Source organism: Hippocampus guttulatus, chromosome 7, assembly GCF_054856545.1.
Source record: "Hippocampus guttulatus isolate MCC_2025c chromosome 7, RoL_Hgut_1.0, whole genome shotgun sequence".
NCBI lineage: Eukaryota > Metazoa > Chordata > Actinopteri > Syngnathiformes > Syngnathidae > Hippocampus > Hippocampus guttulatus.
The window spans coordinates 12,543,744-12,566,203 of NC_141267.1; the positions used below are offsets into that span (position 1 = coordinate 12,543,744).

The following is a 22,460-nucleotide window of genomic DNA, read 5'->3' on the forward strand; positions in this document are numbered from 1 at the left end:
GTGTAGCATTACAGTTTTACAACTGCAACCTACAAACAAACAAAAACCCAATGTAACTTTACTGGGTGACTCAGCTGAGATCATGACGTAATCTTCTTGCAACTGAACGGGCTTCCGTCTTAAAATTTGGTGAACTCTACCGAGATGTGGTTGAGTGGATCTATCAAACTTTCTGACAATGTCAATAAGGCACAATTAGTTTTGTCATGACAGAAATTTGATACGGGTCCTGTATTGGATGTGGTCAATGTAGATTCTATCGGTCAGTTCTTCATTATTATCAAGGAGTGACCTCTGGAGAGCGTTGCCATAATATAGAGCAATTCGGGGTTCTATAATTATTGAAGAATGCTAGCTAATTTAGCTAAAAGCAAAAATACAACATACAGTAGTAGCTCCATTATCCAGAGACTAACCTGTACCTCATATGTGTTTCCAGTGCCAGACTGAAAGGTTTCAATCAATCAGAACAAAACCATTTAGATTGTAAGAAGTATGGCAGACAATATACCTGGAGGAATAGTAGCAGCCGCAAGTAAGTTCTTCATTGAATTCAATGGCCCACGTTGATCATTGCGTGCATACACAAACATGTTTGTCTTCATGGTTCAGAGAACCGTCTACAGGTGATGAGAGGCTTGGAGGATGTAGAAGTGTCCGAGTGCGAGAGCTGCTCCTTTGAGGTGACCCTCAACTTGTCATACATCGAGGGAGTGTGGACCAGGGATGGCATGCGGCTCAAGTCCAAGCCCAACTGTCGCATCAGCGCACACGGGAAGACGCATTCGCTCATATTAAACAGAGTGGCGTTGGCAGATGTGGGCTTGATCTCTTTCCAGGCAAATGGCGTTCAGACCTCCGGCAGACTCACTGTCAGAGGTAGGCTTGGACAACCGACTGACACCGATACAGTCCAAGACAATGACAGGATCAAGTTCAAGATTCAGATTTCGTTAGTACTGCCGAATAGAGATTAAACTGAATGGCTTTAATATGAGCCATTCGCGAAAATGTCAATGTTTTCAGGAGTTTTATTATGATTACAACTTGTTTCTTTAATTTCCTACCAGCTCGGGACATCCACATTGTCCAGGAACTTCAGGATGTTGATACTATGGAACGTCAGTCCGTCAGCTTCTTGTGTGAAGTAAACCAAGTGGATGTGGATGGTCGGTGGTACAGAGATGACTGTAGAATCCGACCTGGTGACAACATTAAGATTAGACATCAGGGTAAATGACCTATTAATTCATGTCATGTGAATCTATTTTTAAAAAAAATACCCTCAAATTAGGCATAATGGTTTTCCTTTTGTTCTGAAATGGTTTCAGGTAAAACCCACACACTGTCTTTTAAGTCGGTCCGGCCGGAGCACGCTGGAGAAATCCGATTCACTGCGGAACGCATCTCATCTTACGGAACACTTACAGTCAAAGGTGAGTCTGTCGGTGGCTCAAAAGCTGTCCCATTGGGTCATCTGAATTTTACAGGAACTCACACAAAGTGTGTCGTGCATCGAATATAAAACGTTGTCAGTGCAACATACTGTATGTTCCACTACATCAAAGAAAGGACAGTGCAAATTCAATCTTGACACGCCACAGATATGGTGCTGCTTTTTGCTACGTGTACCTGACTCAGCCTGCTGCTCTAATCCTCAGAGCTGCCAGTCCAAATTGTGCGTCCACTGAGAGTCAAGATAGCCATGTATCACCACAGAGGCTTGCTGGAGTGCCAAGTGTCTCGAGCCAACGCTCAAGTCAAGTGGTACAAGAACAAAAAGGAGCTTGTGTCCAGCAAAAAGTACCAACTCGTCAGCCAAGACGTTTACAGGCAGCTCACTATCGATGACGTCTGCTCCTCGGATGAAGACACCTACACCTGTGACACAGGAGATGACAAAACCAGTTGTCAGCTCCTAGTTGAGGGTGAGATATATGTGGGCACTGTATACACATGTCACATGTATGTGGATGCAGTCTAATCACTTAGATTGAAAGACAAATAGATGTTTTGATGTGTTGACTTCATTTCAAACATTGTTTTTTCTTATAGGAAAAAAAAGAGATCATTATACAGAACATACAGTATGTGTCAATAACAGAAGTGTGCTGTTTGTTGACTGTCCATGCAGAGCAGGCTATGAGCATTGTTCGGGGCATGAGCTCAATGGAAGTGACAGAACCAGAGCCAGCGCTCTTCCAAGTGGAGACAAGCCTGAAGTCAGGAAGGCCGCCGAGATGGACCCTGAATGGGAAAGTGTTGGAGCCCAGCGAAGTGGTGGATATGTATAGGGAGGGTACCATCCACAGCCTCTGCCTCACTTCCACAGACAGCTCCATGTCGGGTCCCGTGGTTTTTGTCGCTGGCAAGAGCCGTTCTTCTGCTGAACTTACGGTAAAAGGTGGGTGGACCGGCCCTCCCCCAAGTACATCCTCCCTGTGATCAGTAGAAGGGTGAAGGTATCGATTTCATTTGGTAAAGTAACTCTCTCCCTGTAGAGCGGCCCCTCCAAGTTGTCCGCAATTTGGAAGATGTGGAAGCCAAGGAGAACAGCTCTGTCACTCTGAGCTGCGAGTTTACCCCCTCCCCCAGGGTGGTGAGGTGGTTTAAAGGTCGTACAGCTTTGAAGACTTCAAATAAGTACAGCATGAGGAGAGATCGGAAACGTGCAGAGCTGACAATCCATGGCTTGGTAGGGATGGATGGAGGGCAGTATCGCTGCATGGCGGGGGGTTCGCAGAGCATAGCACACGTGGAGGTCGAAGGTATGTTGGTTAAATAGGATTTATTTATTTATTGAGCCGAGAGCTGACCTGTATTTTTTTTTTGGTCATAGTGCGAAAGCTGAAGCTGGTCAGACACCTTGAACCAGTGGAACTTGAAGAAGACAGCGTCGCCAGTTTCGCTTGTGAACTCAACTATGTGGTTGCCAACGTCGAGTGGCTCCTCAACAATGTCCGCCTCTATTCCAGCGCCACAAACAGGATCCAACACATGGGCACCATGCACAGCCTTTTTATTAAGAAGCTGAGACCGCAGCACAGTCGGGTCACCTTTAGAGCTGGCCTTCTTTCGGAGACGACAACTTTAAAGGTCAAAGGTTAGCCAAAATAACAGTTTTCTTCTACTTTTTATTTCTGACAAATATTCCCACCAATGCTAAAATCATGTTTTGTGTTACCGCATCCATTGCCTTTAGAGCGCCCTGCGGTATTTCTAAGACCTCTGGAGGATGCAGTTGGGGAAGAACAAGGGGAGGTCTGCCTTCAGTGTGAAGTTTCCAAAGCATCTGTGATCCCAGTCTGGAGGAAGGATGGTATTGTCCTGACACCTGATGAAAAGCATGAGTTGTGCCAGTACGGAAGGTCCCTGGCACTGATTATTCATTGCTTGAGCAAAGATGATGCTGGGCAGTACACCTGTGATCTGGGCACCAGCCAAACCAAGGCTAAAGTTACTGTACATGGTGGGTTGAAAAGCAGCACAAATAAAATACCCGGGCGGTCCACATTTCAATGACCTTTATTTGATCCATTTACAGATTTACATATCACTATTATCCACCGCTTGAAGACAACGTCCATAATGGAGGGTGAAAGCTGCACTTTTGAATGTCAACTCTCTCACGTTCTTAGTGATGAGCCTTTCTGGACCATCAACGGTCAAGTGGTTGTCTCCAACAGCCACTTCCAGGTCATCAACAATGGTCGCAAGTACAAGCTGAAGATTAAAGATGCAGTTTTGTCCAACGCTGGAGAAGTGATCTTTGGAATTAAAGACTTAAACTGCAGGACAATGCTCTTTGTCAAAGGTGAATAGACAGTATTATAATCATTGCGAGATGAATTTATAACAAAAAAAATAGATGAGTGTGTTGCCTAATATGTTTACTGTGATGTTAGAGAGGCCAGTGCACATTTTTAGGGATCTGCTGAATGTCAAGACTGTGCCAGGTGAGGATGCGGAGCTGAGTTGTGAGATCACCAAACCTGAAGTCAGCATCCACTGGCTGAAAAATGGCCATATGATCAGGCAGAGTCACAAATATAAGATGAGCGTGGAAAAGAACCTGGCAAGGCTGATAGTCAAGAATACCACAATCAGAGACTCAGGAGAGTACTGCTGTCAGGCTGATGGGGTTTCCTCCCATGCCAAACTGGAGGTTAGAGGTAAGTACTTGAGAAAAATATTGTTCTGGAATATTGACATTTTTCTTCAAAAAGATGTCACTGATGCCATGGCATCTCCGATTCAACTGCCATGGCGTCATATCTAACTAGAAGGCTACAGGATTCCTAGGATTGCTACGCTCAGCATTCACACACAATTTCTAAGACGTGTATCATTCCAGATCTGCAGCACTCATTCGAGAGGGAGTTAAAGGACAGCAAAGCAGAGGAAAAAGGTAAAGTGACCCTGGAGTGCGAGACCAGACAGCCAGCCAAGAGAGTGACCTGGCTCAAGGGCATGATGGAGCTGAGGTCGAGCAGGAAATATGTCATGAGGCAGAAGGGTGTGGTGCTTTCGCTCACCATCACTTATCTGGAGAAATCGGACACAGATACCTACACATGTGATGTTGGGACCATGCAGAGCCGTGCGCAGCTGACTGTGCAGGGTGAGCAAAACACTGGTCACTCATTGAATGAATTCTCATTTGAGATCGTAGCTCCCATCTCTTGCAAGCCCACCGAGCAACGCAGTTTTCCGACCAGAAAATTGCATTCTGAAGCAGCACCAATATTATTAAACTTCAGACAACGTGCCCCCGTTGTCAAGGAAGAAGAAAATTCTACTGGCCACTGTCGATATAGTTTGCTGTTGGTGGAGAAAAAAAGGAGATACTGTGGATATTGGAACTACTCACAGCCAAAGTAGTTGCAGACAAAAAACCTGTTCCAGAATCCGTACACCTGTTCCAGAATCCGTACACCACTCGTCCAAATCACTTGGTGTGCAGCTGACTTTAATCCGCTTTGTGGGAAATCGTAAAGGTTTGGGGTATGGGACAAGGAAGAACTCACAACATTTAAGTTCAGTTCAGGACTAAATTAAGCATTCAGTACAGTATTTAAAAAAAACCAACATAATTGATCACTGATACCTACACTGCCTCAAACTGATAGCATCGAATATTTTGGTAACCTTATTAACAAAGGATTTATGTGAGATTTCTCATCCCTTTTTTTTTTGTCCGATAGGCCAGAGGGTGGTGATTCTGGATGAACTGGAGGACATTGAGTGCCTTGAAAGTGATACAGTCACCTTCAAATGTCAAATCTGTCCCAGTGACTACACAGCAGTGAAGTGGTACTTGGACGAGACTCTACTCTACAATAATCACCTTAATGAAATCCAGATGCTGGCGGGGGGCTACCACACGCTGACATTTAGACAGCTAGCCCGCAAAGACACTGGTACCATTTCGTTTTCAGCCGGTAACAAACGATCATATGCGTCACTGTTGGTCAGAGGTGAGGATTCGTCTTTATTCTTATTTTCTCAGTCTATTTTAATTTGGTCTTGAGTTGGTTTGACTTGTTCACATTGCCAGAGAGACGTCCAACCATTTGCAAAGCCCTCGAGGACTGTGAGGCTATTGAAGGAGGGGGTCTGGTTTTGTCCTGCGTGACCTCAAAGCCATGCCACATCCTCTGGTACAAAGATTGTTGCTTGATGTGGAACTCGTCAAGGTACTTTGCAAGTCGTTCGGGATGTGAGGCTCGGCTGGCAATTCGGGAGGTCTGCCAAAGTGATGCTGGGGTGTATGAGTGCAGTGCTGGATCTGTTTCAACAAGGGCTGTTGTAACCGTCAAAGGTATCAATGGGAATTTTCAGATAATATTCTGAAACGATAACTTGAATTTGCTTTCCAAAGTTTGCCTAATGTTCCTACCTCCTTTTAGCTATCCCAGCTGAATTCACGAAGCCTCTGCAAAACGTAGAGTCCCGAGAAGGTGAAACCGCTACATTGACCTGTGAATACTCTCTGCCGGGAGTCCAATTCCACTGGAAAAAAGGCAGTGAGAGCCTCAGGCCTGGAGACAAGTACGTGATGAAACAGAGACAGACCATCAATTCACTCATAATCCGAGCTGTGAAGCCGGAGGACTCGGGGGAGTACACCTGTCAATGCAGGGGCCACCACACTACAGCAAGGCTCAAAGTGCAAGGTAAAGCCATGTACCTTATCGTGGTCTATGTCGGTTCTTTTTTTTTTCATTCAACGTTTTTACATTTCCACTTTCTTTTCACTTTCACAACCTCCCATCCTTATTTTTTTCCCTTTGCTTTCTAGCCATTCCGATTACATTCATCCAGCAACTGAAGAACCTGCATGCAGAGGAAGGGAGCAATGTCATTTTGCGATGCGAACTCTCCAAATCTGGAATACCAATAGAATGGATGAGAGGCCAAGAAGTGTTGAAGAATGGAGTGAAGTACCAGATGAGAAGATGGGAGACAACATTAGAGCTTTTGATATGGAAAGCTGTTCCTGAAGACAGTGGACTTTACAAGTGTTTGTGTGCTGATCAGGTCACATCCGCCACTGTCAAAGTCAAAGGTAGCAAGTATTCTATTGCCAAAGTACCTCAGAATCTCGATTCATTGGTACTAAATATTGCATAACATTCCTCAGCTCTGCCAGTCACCTTCAAGCAGAAGCTGCATAACGTAAGCTTCGAGGAGGGCAATATGGCAACGTTGCGATGTGAGCTTTCCAAAGCATCTCTCTTTGTGGAGTGGTGGAAGGGGGGTGATGAGCTCATCAAGAATAGTGACAAATATCACATGCGCCAGAGTGACACACTGATCGAACTGAGGATCCTAGATGTGACGCCAGAAGACAGCAACATCTACACCTGCATTTGTGGGAGCATAGAGACCACAGCGACCCTCACTGTGAATGGTACACTGCTTCGTTAACCTGACATGTTTCGTTATTGGTATTAATAAGCACGGTATTAAGATTCATTCATCAAGATACAATGTACATTTGAAAGACACTTTTAGAAATGCGTTATTATTGAGTGAGGAGTGATATGCATATTTCCGTGTCGCTCTTTAGCACTCCCCATCACCTTCAAGCAAAAGCTGAAGAACCTTCAAGTGGAAGAAGGACACAACATCATGCTGTCTTGTGAGATCTCCAAGCCTGGCGTCACTGTGGAGTGGAGGCTCGCCGGTGAGCTTCTTGAGGATGGGGAAAAGTACCAGATGAAGCAAAGAGGCTCCGTGCTCACGCTGACGATCAGAGATGCTCTGCCGGAGGACAGCGGCATCTACGCCTGTGTCTGCAGAGACCAGAAGACAAAGGCCACAGTTAAAGTCGTTGGTATGTTATCCAGTATACGTAGGTTACTTGCTGTGACTAGTTTGAAACGCAAGTACGGAATCTTAAGTACAAAAGTTCTTATGCCTACAATTGCTCAGCATTGCATCGTGAATAACTGTGTATTTCAAGACTACATGATCTGAAACAAGGGAATTTAGTCCCCTAATGTTCTCTGGCAGCCGATAGGGGAGCAGATCCTCACTTTGAAAAGCACTGCTCTAAAATGTTGCCACTATGGATACTGAACATTTTAGGACATGGCAAAAACACTGTATTTACTAATCAGCGATCGTGTTAGGCCAGTTAGTTCTCACTAAATCTTTCTTGTTGATATTACAAGATCCCTTAGCACTTAAATGGAAAATAAAGCCACAGGAACACGCCAAAATCTTTAGAAGCTTCAAATGTGAGACCAGCTCCATATATTTGAATACTTGTGTCGTTGTTTGATATCAGTGTTACCATCCGTTCTCCATATAGCAGATTATTGGTCATCAGTACTTTTGCTTGATTGTATGCCACAAACTGGAACATTTTCTTTGTTCCTGTGAAGCGATCCCCGCCACGTTTAAAGGGAGTCTGAAAAGCCAGGAGGCGGAGGAGGGCAGTAATGTGACGCTCCGCTGCCAAGTGTCAAAAACAGATGCCCGAGTAGAATGGCAGAAAAATGGACAGGTGCTGTCTGAGGAGATGTCCGGAAGAAAGTATCAGTTGAATCTTGAAGGGAAGACAGCTGAGCTGACCATTGTCAGCGTAGAAGTGGAGGATGCGGGGAGGTACAGCTGTATTACAGGAGATGAGAAAACAACTGCCGAACTCAAAGTGAAATGTCAGTAAAATCAACACGCCAGTAAATTTAAAATGTCGTATGCGATTTTGATGCTGATGACATGAATCTGCATGTGCTCTGCCAAACAGCACTTCCAGTCACATTCAAACATGGGCTCAAGAATTTGGAGGTGAAGGAAGGCGACAGTGGGCTTTTCTGCTGTGAGCTCTCCAAACCTGGAGCTCCAGTGGAGTGGAGGAAAGGTCGTGTGCTTCTGAGCAGTGGAGGCAAGTATGAGATGAAACAGGAAGGGCCTTACACCAAGATGGTTGTCAACAACGTGCAAGACAGCGATGCTGGGAAATACTTTTGCAAAACTAAGGACAGCCAATCAACTGCAGAGCTGTCAGTCCAGGGTGAGTCACCACAACCCCGTATCATATTAAAACATATTGCTTTAGTTTTGTTTGCCAAATGAATTAAAAAAGATAATTGTTGTCAATAAGATCCTCATGTGACCTATGTAAAACCAAATACAGTAATTAGGCAAATTATTTTACGTTTCACATAAAATCGCAGGACTGCAGTGCCCTGCCCTTGGAATATTTGTCGGGTACATTGTGATTCTGAAGGATGAATATCAGATAATACAATGCACTTCTGGATTATTAGCGTGAGAAGGAATACGGATCATTTCTTTCTTTCCATATATCTTTAATCGGACACTGTGTTTGTCTTGCACACACACAAAACTTGATCATACAGACAAGCGCAAGTGGTACCGCGTCTCTATATACATCAAGATGGAATATTAATGTGGCAGGTCCAAAATTCCTGGCAGCAGCTTGTCCATGCATATTTTTGTTCCCTTTTTTTCTGTAAAACTTTTTCTGCCTGACAGGTTTACCACCACGTTTCACGCTCATGCTTGCCAACCAGGAGGTGATTGAAGGCAACAGTGTGTTTCTGCGCTGTGAGCTGAACAAACCTGCCCACTCAGTGGAGTGGAGGAGAGGATGCTTGGTTTTGAGGCAAGGAGACAAGTACCAGATGAGGAAAAAGGATTTGCAGCTGGAGATGACTATTAATGATGTCACTCTCGAAGACACTGGTGATTACACCTGTACTTGTGGTGAAGAAATTACTACAGCTTGCCTCGCAGTGAATGGTCAGTATACAGCAGTGCATTTGTGATCATATAATAATAATGATAGAATAATAATAATAAAGGCTGTTGTGGGTTAAATGAGAGTGAATTTTAGTGCCGACTACTTTTTCTAGGACTTTGAAAATGAAGGATAAATTGGAGATGAGGCGGAGGTTAGCTGTTGGGGTCTGAACCAATTTTTTTTTCAGAACAGTGTTAACAGCTGCACTTGTAAACAGTTATTGGGACTCTCTCTCACACACACACATACATACATATACAGTGTGTATATATGTATATATATATATGGGTACATGTGAAACTCAAAATACACAACATCAACAATTCAACCAAACACAAGTCAAAGCTTTGTGAAGCTAATTATTATGTACGTAAAATATTATAGTGTTCAATCTTTGGTAATCTCTCTTTTTTCCCCCAATTAGAACGGCCTGTCAAATTCCTCCATGAACTGAGTAACATTGAAGTGCAAGAAGGCAACGGGGTAACACTTTGCTGCCAGCTCTCCAAAGCAGGGCTCACTGCTCAGTGGATGAAGGGAGATGAGTTGTTAACCAATGGTGAGAGGTATCAGCTGAAGCAGAGAGGCTCCACACTGGAGCTGCTCATCGGGAAGAGTCAGCCTGAAGACAGTGGTGTTTACAGCTGCATCTGTGAAGACATCAAAACTACTGCTACAATCATCATAACCGGTGAGAGACGGTGCACCTCATGGAAACACAAGTCGACATACGTAAACATTTTGTACAACGAATGCCCACAGCGTTAGCCCCATCAAAAAGGACGTCTTCAATATGTTTATGCTTAAGGATGCTGTGTTGATGTCAAAGTGCAATGCATCACACTGATGCACACGTTTACAGTATTTTATTTTACTTTGTTTAGCTGCAGCCATCCATTCATTGTCCATCCTTGATATCACATATCTGAGTAATTAGAGTCACTGGTGAGTTGGAGGCTACCTCAGCTGACTTTGGCCAAGAAGTGGGTATAACCTGGACTCCAACCAATCACAGAGCAGAAATAGAAAACCAATGATTCAGACCTACCTAAATAAATATATTGTATTTACAAACAGGATAATCAAAGCTCTCGGAATGAATCAAGGGAGTTGTACACCACTGCAAACTACAACAACAATAATAACCCCATGGTTAAAAATAAACAGTAACTCTCTGTCAAAGAGAGACTATTTGCTAGCGCCATTAGGTCTCATTGAATTGCCAAACACATTTCCTATTGTGGTCATATAGTGTACATTCCTCACAGTAATGCCCCCCGTCCCCACAGCAATTCCAGTGATGTTCAAGCAAAAGTTGAAGAACCAAGAAACAGTGGAGGAGAGCAGTGTGATGCTCTACTGCGAGCTCTCCAAACCAGGAGTCCCGGTTGAGTGGAGAAAGGATGCTCAGCTCCTGAGGGAGGGAGCCAAATATCAGATGAAGCAAGAGGGCAGGGTGTGTGAGATGCTGATCGCAGATCTCACTCTCAAGGATACTGGCGAATACAGCTGCTCTGGTGGTTCAGCTGTTACTTCCGCTGAGATCAAAGTAAGAGGTAGGCTTCAGTCAAGTCAAAACACATTACCTGTGAAAAAAGTCACCGTTTATTTGGTGAGTTCACGTGAACACCAAGAATCGGCAATGCCGTTCCACCCAATTAATTAAGATTAGCAATGATACACGCAATATAGTCACACAGACAGTGAAATAGGGAGTGCCATTTTTGGTACATCTACACCCTGTAGAGTAAACACATCCAGCATATTTGTGTGTACCTAAGACAGTGTTCAGCAAATGTAAAAAAGATTTGGAAATCTCTTTGATTTTCATGTGTTGCTTTCCCCCAGCTCTTCCGGTTACATTTAAGCAAGAAATTCAGAATTTGGAGCTGAAGGAAGGTGACAGTGGAGCGTTCTGCTGCGAGTTGTCCAAACCTGAGGCACCAGTGGACTGGAGGAAAGGAAGAGTCATCCTTAAGCCCGGTTACAAATATGAAATGAAACAGGAGGGAAATTTCACCAAACTGTTTGTCAACCATGTAGAGGAGTGTGACGCTGGGAAGTACACTTGCAAGACAAAAGACAGCCAATCAACTGCTGAGCTCATTGTGATAGGTGAGTGATCTCACAGCTACGATAATACAACCAACTGTCCCATCCGGATGTTCACAATAAGATGTATTTCCAGCACCTCCCATCACATTCAAAACCAAGTTAAAGAACCTCCAGGTGGAAGAGGAGAACAGCGTGACATTGACATGTGAATTGTCCAAGCCCGGCCTTTCTGTTGAGTGGAGGAAAGGCCAGGAGCTGCTGAAGAATAATTTCAAATACCAGCTAAGAAATCGAAACAGCATGCTGGAGCTGACCATCAAAAACACTCAGCTGGACGACAGTGGAGTCTACAGTTGTATCTATGGCGACACCAAGACCGTAGCCAACATCACTGTGACACGTAAGAGATGATCGCTACGTTTAAGTATGCATGTTGTGGAATCGTACTTAATTTCTGCATCCTACATCCACAGCTATTCCCCTCACCTTTAAGATGGGTTTGAAGAACCAGGAGGCCGCTGAGGGAGGCAACGTGACCCTACGATGCGAACTGTCCAGGAGTGGGATGTCTGTACAGTGGTGGAAGGGAGAGGACCAGCTCCATCAAGGTGGGAGGTATCAGATGACCCTCAAGGAGAACGTAGCAGAGATGAGCATCAGAAACATCCAGCCGGAGGACGTTGGGGAGTACAGTTGTGTCTTTGGCGAGCAGAAAACAACTGCTGAAGTGAATGTGAGAGGTATTCGATATGCTTCTTGTTTTTGGAATTCTTGTTCATGAAAATGTACGAAAACTCGAATGATTATTGAGTTTTTGTCACAGAGCTTGCATAGACACTGATGATCCTCTTGCGTATTTGATCATTGAAACTGAAAGGATAGCTTTTTCAATTGTGTCAAAATACACTGCGGTGCTTTTTCATGGCCATCATTGAAGTAGATGTAAGGCAATGGGAATGTTCTTACCGTAAAATAATGCTATATGCAGCACTAAATATTGTATACAGTAAGGATAGTAATCATGCTTAATGTGAGTTAACATCAATGTTTTTTTTTTTACATTTTATTTGTCAAGAAGAGAACAAGAGAGAAAAAAAATGAAACACTCACCATATGAAACATTCATAAGTCTTTGTCCCTTTCCCAAAACTCATATCTTGGGTACTGGCAAGCATAGCAAGATAAAACTGGTTGAAAGATGAAATCTTAATCATTCATTGTCAGACTACAGTATATTAATAATTGTGTTAATATTTTATGTGAGAACACAATAGAGTACTGTATTATATGTTGCCTGTCAAATGCTGCCTCATTTCCCCCATTTTAATTGTCTTGTCATCTCAAGTAATATCTCTTTTTCCCCCCCTTATGCTAGCGGCGGCATCCGTGTTCTTTGAGAAGGAACTGGAGAGCCAAGCGGTGACAGAGGGCAAATCGGTGCTGCTGTCATGTGAAGTCTCCAGCGCAAATGTCCCGGTCACTTGGAAGAAGGACAACACGGTCATTGAAGCTGGGGCACGACTAATTATTACCAAAAAAGGACCTATGCATATGCTGGCGATCAAGGAGCTGAACCTGGAGGATGCTGGCGAATACTGTTGCATCACCAGGGGCAAAAAGACCGCCGCTAAGTTGATTGTGAGGGGTATGTCAAAGTGCAATAATCTCCCCCAGTTTTTATCACTTCAGTATTGTAAAAAAATATCCCACTCCATTGCTTCACCGGTATCTGTCTCTACCTTTCTCCTCCACAGAGCGGGTACGAATCGTTACAGAGCTTAAAGACATCACTGTAACTGCGGGGGAAGATGCCATGTTTGTGTGTGAGCTGAGCCATGCCAATGTGAATGAGGGTGTGTGGTGGTTGGACTCCAGTCCACTGCAGAGGAACGATATGAACCAGATGACATGCCAAGGTCGCACACACCGACTTGTTCTCACCATGACAACACCTGACGAGACAGGCATTGTGGCATTTGTGATCGGGGAAGAAAGGACATCGGCGAGTCTTTTGGTGGTGCCAAAGCTCAAAGGTGGGAAGAAATGTATCTATCAAGCCCTATTGAGAAGATTTGTTAATCTAAAGAGAAGTTTTGATTTTCAGTTTTATTTGAGGAGAAGCCTCAAGATGTTCGAATCTCGGAAGGAGAAATTGCTACTTTGTCCTGCACAACCTCTGACTTCACCACCCCGGTTACCTGGAGGCGCAACCATATCCCTCTCCGAAATGGCGACAAATTTGAGATACGAAAGGAGGGAAAAGTCAACTTACTGCTCATCCATGCCGTGGAGCCCCGGGATGCTGGAGTTTACTCTTGTGATACAGGCGATGCACAGGCTAGTGCCAAGCTTACTGTGACAGGTAATACAGGGAGGGATGCAGCATTCCAAAGTGAAGGTGTGTCCATTTGTATCATTTCTCTTTCCGTCTCCAGAGCTGCCCCCATTCTTCCAGGAAGAGTTGCAAAGCATTGAGACTGAGGAGGAAGGTTCGGCCATCCTGTGCTGTGAACTGTCCAAACTCGGGTTGCCAGTACAGTGGAGGAAGAACAGTTTGCCACTTCGGGCTGGCAGGAAGTACGAGATGAAGCAGGATGGCTGCTTCCTTCAGCTTCACATCAAGGAGCTTAAACTTGAGGACAGTGGCAGATACACCTGTCAAGCAGGAAATACAGAAACTACTGCTACTGTTACAGTCAAAGGTAAGTTGAAGTTCATCAACCAAATCAAGCGCATGCTATACAATATACAAAAGCATTCTCTCCCAAAAGTGTTATATGGGCTTCATCTCAGGGCTCCGTGCAGGCTGGCAGTAGTTTTTATGGATCGATCTTGCTGCATATCCATCATATATGTACCGTATTTTCACGACCATTCGACGCACCGTATGGTTGGGCGCAGTCTCATTAATGGGTGCTATTTCTGTATTTTACACATAGACAAAACGCACTGTATTATTGGGCGCAATTTTAAAGTGGTAAAACATACGCCAGCTTAAACATACGGCATGCATGCGCGCACGCTAAAAACACGTTAGCTTGAAGCATACGGTAGCATGCCAAGACATACAGATACAAGCTAAAAACACGTTTTTAAAAAGGCAACGGAACTAAAACTGAATTCCGTTGTATTTTATTTAGCCATTGTACAATGTACTCACGTTTTTCGATCAATCATCACCCAGAAATCCATCAAAGTCCTCATCCTCTGTATCAGAATTGAACAATTGTGCAAGTACCGGTAATCCATCAAAAACGCCGTGTTCCCTCTCGTTGTCAGTCACTCTCATTGCCATGTGGCTCCACAGAAATGATGCCTGCTTTGCCAAAAACTCGAACAACAGTGCAAGCAGACACGTTCGTCCAAGCAGCCACAATCCATTCGCAAATTGTGGCGTAACTCGCCCGGCGCTGCCTCTCACTCTTTGTAAAGTTGTGTTTGCCATCGATCATTCATTGTTCCCATGCCGTTCGCAACTTTACTTTGAACGCCCGGTTGATGCCGATGTCCAGCGGTTGGAGTTCTTTAGTCAAGCCTCCGGGAATAACGGCAAGCTCAGAGTTCATTTGCTTGACTTGGTTTTTCACCGCTGCTGTGAGATGGGCACGCATGCCAAAAGCATAACCGATGGCTTGAAGTTTGAACTGAGCTTCGTAGGCGTGTCTCTTTGTAGAATTTATTTTCGGGGGTTCTTAGAAACCAAAACCGAAGTTGTTTTGCAACAATGCACATAGCCACACTCTATACAGGTGTTGGTACCTGCTTGGGGCGTACCTTTAGCGTCCACTTACACGCCCACCCTTCACCCATTGGCGGACTTCTTCCCCGCATGCCTGTCCTCACTCACATCTGCCTTTTCTCTCTCTCGCTCTCCATAAGTGTATATATACACGCCCACCCTTCACTGATTGGCCGACTTCTTTGCCGCATGCCTGTCCACAGTCACTTCTGCCTTTTCTCTATATAAACAGCATGTCGGCTGTCAGTCAGGTTTTGGAACTCAGCGCATAGACAAGACGCTCCGCATCATAAGGCGTCCTGTCCATTTTGGAGAAAATTTTAGACTTTTAATGGCGCCTTATAGTCGTGAAAATACGGTACCCTACAACTGAGTGGTGACCAGTCCAGGGTGTACCCCACATTTACCAAAGTCAGTCGGGATAGGCTTCAGCGCATCCCTGACCCTAATGAGAACAAGCAATGTCAAAACTGATTGATGGATGATGGATTCAGTTTGGCTTTCGTTGTATTAACATTTTGGACATTTAATGTCCATTATTGCCCAGAGCTACGGCCGTTCTTCAAGAAAGATTTGGAAAATGTGCGGGTGGATGAGGGCGGCTCCGTTTCTTTGAGTTGTGAGGTGTCTAAACCTGGATTGCCAGTTCAATGGAAAAAGAACAAGCTTCCTCTGAGGGCCAACAGGAGGTATGAGATGAAGCAAGATGGCTGCCTTCTCCAGCTTAGCATTGTGGACCTCAAACCTGAAGACAGTGGCAGCTACTCATGTCATGTAGGAAGTGTAGAATCAACTGCAACGATCATAGTGAAAGGTAGGAAAAGAGGCGTCTTATATTTTCTGCTGGGCGCTTCTCTCAAAGTTGAATCTCATCTTTCCTAGAACTTCCACCATTTTTCAAAGAAAACTTACAGAATGTAAAGGCTGAGGAGGGAGGTATTGCCTCCCTGCGCTGTCAGGTATCGAAGCCCGACACTGCCATACAATGGAAGAAGAACAAGTTGCCATTAAGAGCCAGCAACAAGTATGAGATGGGACAAGATGGCTGCCTCCTGCAGCTCCAAATCAGTGACCTCAAACCTGAGGATGAAGGTAGCTACACATGTGAAGCAGGAAGCGCAGAAACCACTGCAACTGTTTCTGTAAAAGGTAGGCCCATTTGACAGTTTGGGAGCTCAACAAAAGGCACTGTTTTTATATACTGTATGTACACAATTGAACAGTGTTGTGTTCCTTCCTATCCATTTCAAACGTTTCACATATTCATATGGATATTTGTATAATCGTTCTCCAGAATTCCCAGTTGTATTCAAAGCTGACTTGCAGAGTACAGAGGCAGAGGAAGGAGATAAAGCCTTCCTATCCTGTGAGCTGTCTAAACCTGGAGTGCCAGTTCAATGGAAAAAGAACAAGCTTCCTCTGAGGACCAATAGGAAATATGTAATGATACAAGATGGCTACCTACTTCAGCTGAACATTATGGACCTCAAACCTGAAGATAGCGGAACATACACATGTCAAGCAGGAAGTGCAACGAGTTCAGCAACTCTAACTGTGAAAGGTATTTAACTTTTTTTTTTTCAATGCACACCCGAGTAGTCAAACAAACTATATCAAAATAGTTGATATAGTATATATATACTGTATATATACTATATATATCAAAAATAAAACACCAAAATAATTATGCTAATGTGTGACTAAGTGCTGCATATTCACTCTGCACTATATGTTGGGCAGATCACTAATTCAACGTTATGTTTAAATGTGAGGCTGATCTAATTAGATCCCAAACATGTAATGAAGTTTGATCAATGGTTTGTCCAATAGAGTTGCCATTATTCTTCAAACAACAATTGCAAAGTGTGGAGACAGAGGAGGGCGGTTCAGTCTCTCTGTACTGTGAATTGTCTAAACCTGGAGTGCCAGTGCAATGGAAGAAGAACAGGCTGCCTTTGAAGGCCAGCAGGAAGTTTGAGATGAAACAAGATGGCTCCCTCCTTCAGCTCAACATCAGTGACCTCGAGCCTGAGGATGGCGGTAGATACACATGTCAAGCAGGCAGTGCAGAGACCATTGCAACACTGTCTGTAAGAGGTGCGTCCATTTAGGAGAAAGTAATTCACCCCAATTCTTTATCACGCTATTTTAATAATCCTTTTCCAGAACGCCCAATCTCATTCGAAACCGAATTGCAAAGTATGGAGGCAGAAGAAGGAGACACAGCTGTTCTTTCCTGTGAGCTGTCGAAACCTGGAGTGGCAGTGCAATGGAAAAAGAACAGACTGCCTCTGAGGGATGACAGGAAGTATGAGATGAAACAAGATGGCTGCCTTCAACAACTCGCCATAAATGACCTTAGACCCGAAGACAGCGGAAGCTACACATGCTATGCAGGAAGTGCAGAGACTTCTGCAACTCTAGCTGTGAGAGGTATTTCTGTTTGGTGGACACACACACTTTTAATTGAAGAGTAAAATTTAAAAAATACATTGAATTGTTTACATGTTGAAGTTATTAAATTTGCATTTAAATTTTACAATGTATCACATTTATGGACAAGTCAATCTATTATGTTAAAAATAAGCAATTTTATCCCGTTCTTATTAGAACCCATATATCTAAGTTTGATCAATTATATACCCACTTTTTAGAGCTTCCATTATTCTTCAAAGAAAAATTACAAAGAGTGGAGATAGAAGAGGGACGTTCAACCTCTCTGTGCTGTGAGCTATCGAAACCTGGAGTGCCAGTGCAATGGAAGAAAGACAAACTGCCTCTGAGGGCCAACAAGAAGTACGAGATGGAACAGGATGGCTGCCTTCTACAACTCAACATCAAGGACCTCAAATTGGAGGACAGTGGTAGTTACTCGTGTCAAGCAGGAAGTGCAGAGACTGCAACCACTTTATCAGTGAAAGGTACCGTACGTACTGGATGGAAATCAGTGGTGAATCAATATTTATCTAAAATGACAAAATTACAGAAAAATTACTCACCAAATGTACTAATTTTTCTATCAATAACAATAAATCTCGACACAACTGTATTGCCAGTCAAAGTTGGCTATTTTGCTTTGATCAATCAATCACAGTACAGAAAAATACTGATGTTATTGAGGGCCGGAGCTGACCCTAGGAGGACAAGTTTTAAATTATATTGAGTCGAGAATCACTTCCATTGCTGATATGCTGTCGTTTCAGTCAAATCGACCAGCACTACTGATTCTGAATGGCCTGGGCAGTATAGATTTACTTAGCAATATATAGAGGCTGATATTTGACTGGACATAAAAATCTCGGTTGTAAATCTAGTCTTTCAGCCAGCAGAAAGGTCCTTGCCATCCCTGTTCACCAACCACTAGTGTGCATAGTGGTCATGTGTCTCAAACAAATTCTGTCACCTAATTTTGGTGGTCATCTTCAAGTCCTCTCTTTGTGTTGAATTCCCCCAGAGCTCCCGCCGTTGTTTGTGACAGGCCTACAAAGCGCAGAGAGAGATGAGGGAAGCTCATTCTCTTTATGCTGCGAGCTCTCTAAACCTGGGGTGCCAGTGCAATGGAAAAAAAACAGTCTGCCTCTCAGGGCCAACAAGAAGTATGAGATGAAGCAAGATGGCTGCCTTCTTCAGCTCAACATCGAGGATCTTAAACCTGAGGACAGTGGCAGCTACACATGTCAAGTAGGGAGTGCAGAAAGCACAGCAACTCTTTCTATCAAAGGTGTGTATGTTATACACATTTTATGTTACCTCTCAGTCGTTGATGGTGTAGTGGTACACTCGCCCCGACTAGTGAGCGATCCGCGTGAGATTGGTTCCCACTTAGTGACGGTGTGGATGTGGGTGTGAATAATTGTTCGTCTCTATATGTACCTTGCGACTGCCTGGCAACGAGTTCAGGGTGCAGTCCGCCTTGCGCCCGGAGTTAGCTGGGATAGGCTCCAGCACCCCCCATGACCCTGTTCAGGATAAGCGGTGTTGAAAATGGGTGGATTTACCTCTCACAAAAGTCATCACTTGATATTTATGGAGATGCCCGATTTTAAGATGTCCATCTTCAAGATGGCATTGTGAAGCCTTCACCCTTTACCACCGTAGAATAAATTATTTATTAATATGTGCCTATTTCTGCAGCGCTCCCTCCACTGTTCAAGAAAAAGCTACAAACGATAGAGGCAGAGGAGGGGGCTACAGCTGTCCTGTCTTGCGAGCTGTCGAAACCTGAAGTCTCAGTACAGTGGAAGAAGAATGCGCTGCCATTAAAAGCTGACAGGAAGTATGACATGAAACAGGAGGGCTGTCTACTCCAGCTTCATATTAAGGAGCTCCATCCTGAAGATTGTGGGAGCTACACATGTCAAGCAGGAAGTGCAGAGACCACTGCAACCGTGTCTGTAAAAGGTATGTGCATCAATTTATTGAATTTTGTGTTACAGTTCTGTTTTTTATTTGATGATATGAATCCACCCACTGCTTCTCTATTAGGTAAATGCAGGACATGTGCCCTTACAAATGTTTGTTGGTAATACAAGATATCAATGTTTTTTGTTAGTGATGCAAATATTGCATTGGCTCTCAATTGATTCTGTAGGTGAGTATATGTTATTTTAAGGGACAAGTCGTGACTTTACTTATTTCCCTAATGCATTCTAGAACTGCCTTGCTTTTTCAAGAAAGAATTGCAAAACACCGAAACGAAAGAGGGAGCTACAGCAGTCTTGTGTTGTGAACTGTCCACACATGGTGTGTCGGCACAGTGGAAAAAAAATGGAATTCCACTAAGAGAAAACAGGAAGTATGCGATGAAGAAGGATGGCTGTTTGCTGCAACTTCATATCAAGGAGCTAAATCCAGAAGATAGTGGAATTTACTTATGTCAAGCAGGAAATGCAGAAACCACTGCAGCGGTGTCTGTAAAAGGTTGGTACATTTACTGTAAAATAAATGTACAGCAACAAAATTTGAATAATTTCCCCTCACCTTCTAGCACCTGAGACTACTTTGTCAAAGAATGAACCCCCCATGATACGACCACGAACAAGGAGCACCACCTCCGAACCCGAGAATGTGAATCTCCCCAATGCACACCCAATCCCTCCTGAACCCAAGAAGAGGACAGTGCGAAAAGCATCGATCACTGCTGTAGAACAAGATGCAGAGACCATGTTTAATATCAAACAGCCCATTCAGTCTTTGCAAATAGAAGACCAGAAGGCGATGCAGACTGAAAAACAGACAGAAAATGCTCAGGATTCAAACCAGCAGGTGTACAATGTGGACCAAAATGTGGAGGTTTCCACAAGACCAGCAAATTTAGATGAGAAGGAGCATGTGATTGAAAGAGTTGTGACGGAGAAGACTGAACCAGCAAAGCCACAAATGAAGGCAGAACTCAGTCAGCCAGGCAGAAATCTTGGAAATAATGGTGTTGATCAACAGAAGCAGTTGTTTAAATCTCTGGAAACAAATCCAACGCAAAACGAAAAACCATTCGAAAAAGTCAGAGAAGTACAAATACTCGATGACCACCCAGAAACAACATTGTGGAAGAGAGTTGAGGAGGAGAAAAAGGCTATGAAACCGTCAACAACAGCCTTTGAGATCGAAACATTGGAACAAGATATTAAGTCTACTATTAAGGATGGGGATGTGGGGAAGACGGGGGACGGTGTGTTACCTCCTGTGAGGTCAAAAGGAAAAGCAGCAGGAGGAAGAGAGACTCCTGAAGTTGTTAAAAAAGAAACTGAGGAGTTCACTCTACAGCCATCAAACGCTGCCCTCAATGATTCTAGGGATGGGAATACACTGAGAAACCACGTAAAAGAACTCGCGACCACAGAGAAAGTAGAGGAGCAAGTGATACAAGTGCCATCAGTAAATCAGCTGGACAGCCACTACGGAAAAAGAAAAGAACTGCCTCAAGATATAAAGACTGAACCTATTCCCCCAAAGCCACCTGTGAGGTCAAAGAGCAAAACTAGGACAGGAATGGAAAAACGACCATCAAGAGACACTGAAACAGATCAAGATGAACAAGTGGTGACAACGGCCAAAGATCAGCTACTAAAAGAGACGGGAAGGTCGTTGAAAGACGAGGAATCAAGACTTGAGGAAAAACAGTCAGCATCAGCAGACGCTGATCTGGTGGAGAAGTTGGTTCTACCCAAACAGCTGATAAAACATCCAGTCAAACCTATGAGAAAAGAACCTGAAATGGACAAAGAAGTCGCTGCCGGATCAATGGCAAGGAAGGACGACCACCAAGAAGTGCAAATGATGGAAGAAATTCCTCTCCTCTACATCTCTGAAGATGAAACTTTCTCAGAAGCTTTGACCGAGATCCCCATAATCGAACCCGGTGGCTTCTTTGATGAAACGTCAACCCAACCCTACACCCAGCCTATCATTTTGGATCTCCAGAAGCCGGTCCAGGATGCTTCACCAGAGGTTTACATCAGTGCTGAAGATGAACCACAAATGCAAGAAGCTACCGTCAAGATCCAGACTCCCTTAAAAGGCTACGAAACCGGCAAAGATACACGGCCGGTCTTGAAAGAGGTCTTTAGCAACCAGTGTGCAGATGTTGATGGTAACATCACTCTAGTGTGTATTGTAGAAGGACATTATAACAGTGTGTGCTGGCTTAAAGATGGTCAAACAATCAGAAGTGATGAACGACATTGTATTGAAGCCGCAGAGGGTGGGGTATGCTCTCTAGTTATCACTCAACTGACCCTTAGTGACAGTGGCATCTACACATGTGAGGTGGTCAATAAATTTGGTATGACGTCCTACAGTGGAAACATAACCGTGGTTCCGCTGCAACAGCCTGCTCAGACAGTCGGCAGGCAAGTGCACCCACCTCTTGCCGCAATTACTCCACTGCAGTTGGCCCCGCTGAGGCCTGAGGACAAAACACAGATTCAAGATCAGGCAACTTCGGGGACCGATGCTGATAACTATGTCGAGAATATCGACGTCTCTTTGTGGGAGGCCTACAACCTGACAGAGCAGCACATTCAGATGGGCCAACAAAAGAGGAGACCATCGTCTCTCATCGCCACCAGTTCCGGTGAGTAATACGTGGATCTTATTCTCAGCACATTTTCCATTTTCTTCATTAAATTGTCTTTCTTTTATAGTGTCAAGTCCATCTGATTATGACACTGCACCAGATGTGATTGAACCTGTCGAAATTATGACCCATCCAGCAAGGTAATAGAGCAGAGGCTTTGTTTTATTCTCATGACGAAAATTTATTTGTTTCATGAATATTACCACAGGGAACTTCCTGAGGCAACGGACCAAATGCCTCCGAAGGACTTGAATCAACACTCTGCTGATCCCTGCCTTCTCAAGACCTTTTTACAAGTCCAGGGTAAGCAGCGA

At 44.1% G+C, this 22,460-nt stretch overlaps 1 protein-coding gene across 1 annotated transcript in view; it reads left to right on the forward strand.

The window, feature by feature from the left end:
* Window positions 1-495: 495 nt before the first annotated feature.
* Window positions 496-22,460, forward strand: part of obscna (obscurin, cytoskeletal calmodulin and titin-interacting RhoGEF a) — a 38,868-nt gene continuing 16,903 nt past the window's right edge. The window contains exons 1-41 of the mRNA XM_086115729.1: window positions 496-535; window positions 613-879; window positions 1,071-1,232; window positions 1,332-1,436; window positions 1,662-1,928; window positions 2,135-2,404; window positions 2,502-2,768; window positions 2,840-3,103; window positions 3,203-3,469; window positions 3,545-3,814; window positions 3,906-4,172; window positions 4,355-4,621; window positions 5,205-5,477; window positions 5,558-5,821; window positions 5,910-6,176; window positions 6,302-6,568; window positions 6,644-6,913; window positions 7,073-7,339; window positions 7,893-8,168; window positions 8,258-8,524; window positions 9,010-9,276; window positions 9,702-9,968; window positions 10,567-10,833; window positions 11,126-11,392; window positions 11,466-11,732; window positions 11,806-12,072; window positions 12,708-12,977; window positions 13,087-13,365; window positions 13,437-13,694; window positions 13,768-14,034; window positions 15,619-15,885; window positions 15,954-16,220; window positions 16,366-16,632; window positions 16,902-17,168; window positions 17,238-17,504; window positions 17,726-17,992; window positions 18,526-18,792; window positions 19,725-19,991; window positions 20,059-22,143; window positions 22,214-22,286; window positions 22,355-22,449. Coding sequence (XP_085971855.1) covers window positions 496-535; window positions 613-879; window positions 1,071-1,232; window positions 1,332-1,436; window positions 1,662-1,928; window positions 2,135-2,404; window positions 2,502-2,768; window positions 2,840-3,103; window positions 3,203-3,469; window positions 3,545-3,814; window positions 3,906-4,172; window positions 4,355-4,621; window positions 5,205-5,477; window positions 5,558-5,821; window positions 5,910-6,176; window positions 6,302-6,568; window positions 6,644-6,913; window positions 7,073-7,339; window positions 7,893-8,168; window positions 8,258-8,524; window positions 9,010-9,276; window positions 9,702-9,968; window positions 10,567-10,833; window positions 11,126-11,392; window positions 11,466-11,732; window positions 11,806-12,072; window positions 12,708-12,977; window positions 13,087-13,365; window positions 13,437-13,694; window positions 13,768-14,034; window positions 15,619-15,885; window positions 15,954-16,220; window positions 16,366-16,632; window positions 16,902-17,168; window positions 17,238-17,504; window positions 17,726-17,992; window positions 18,526-18,792; window positions 19,725-19,991; window positions 20,059-22,143; window positions 22,214-22,286; window positions 22,355-22,449 — 11,929 coding nt within the window. The remainder of the gene's footprint in view (window positions 536-612; window positions 880-1,070; window positions 1,233-1,331; window positions 1,437-1,661; window positions 1,929-2,134; window positions 2,405-2,501; window positions 2,769-2,839; window positions 3,104-3,202; window positions 3,470-3,544; window positions 3,815-3,905; window positions 4,173-4,354; window positions 4,622-5,204; window positions 5,478-5,557; window positions 5,822-5,909; window positions 6,177-6,301; window positions 6,569-6,643; window positions 6,914-7,072; window positions 7,340-7,892; window positions 8,169-8,257; window positions 8,525-9,009; window positions 9,277-9,701; window positions 9,969-10,566; window positions 10,834-11,125; window positions 11,393-11,465; window positions 11,733-11,805; window positions 12,073-12,707; window positions 12,978-13,086; window positions 13,366-13,436; window positions 13,695-13,767; window positions 14,035-15,618; window positions 15,886-15,953; window positions 16,221-16,365; window positions 16,633-16,901; window positions 17,169-17,237; window positions 17,505-17,725; window positions 17,993-18,525; window positions 18,793-19,724; window positions 19,992-20,058; window positions 22,144-22,213; window positions 22,287-22,354; window positions 22,450-22,460) is intronic.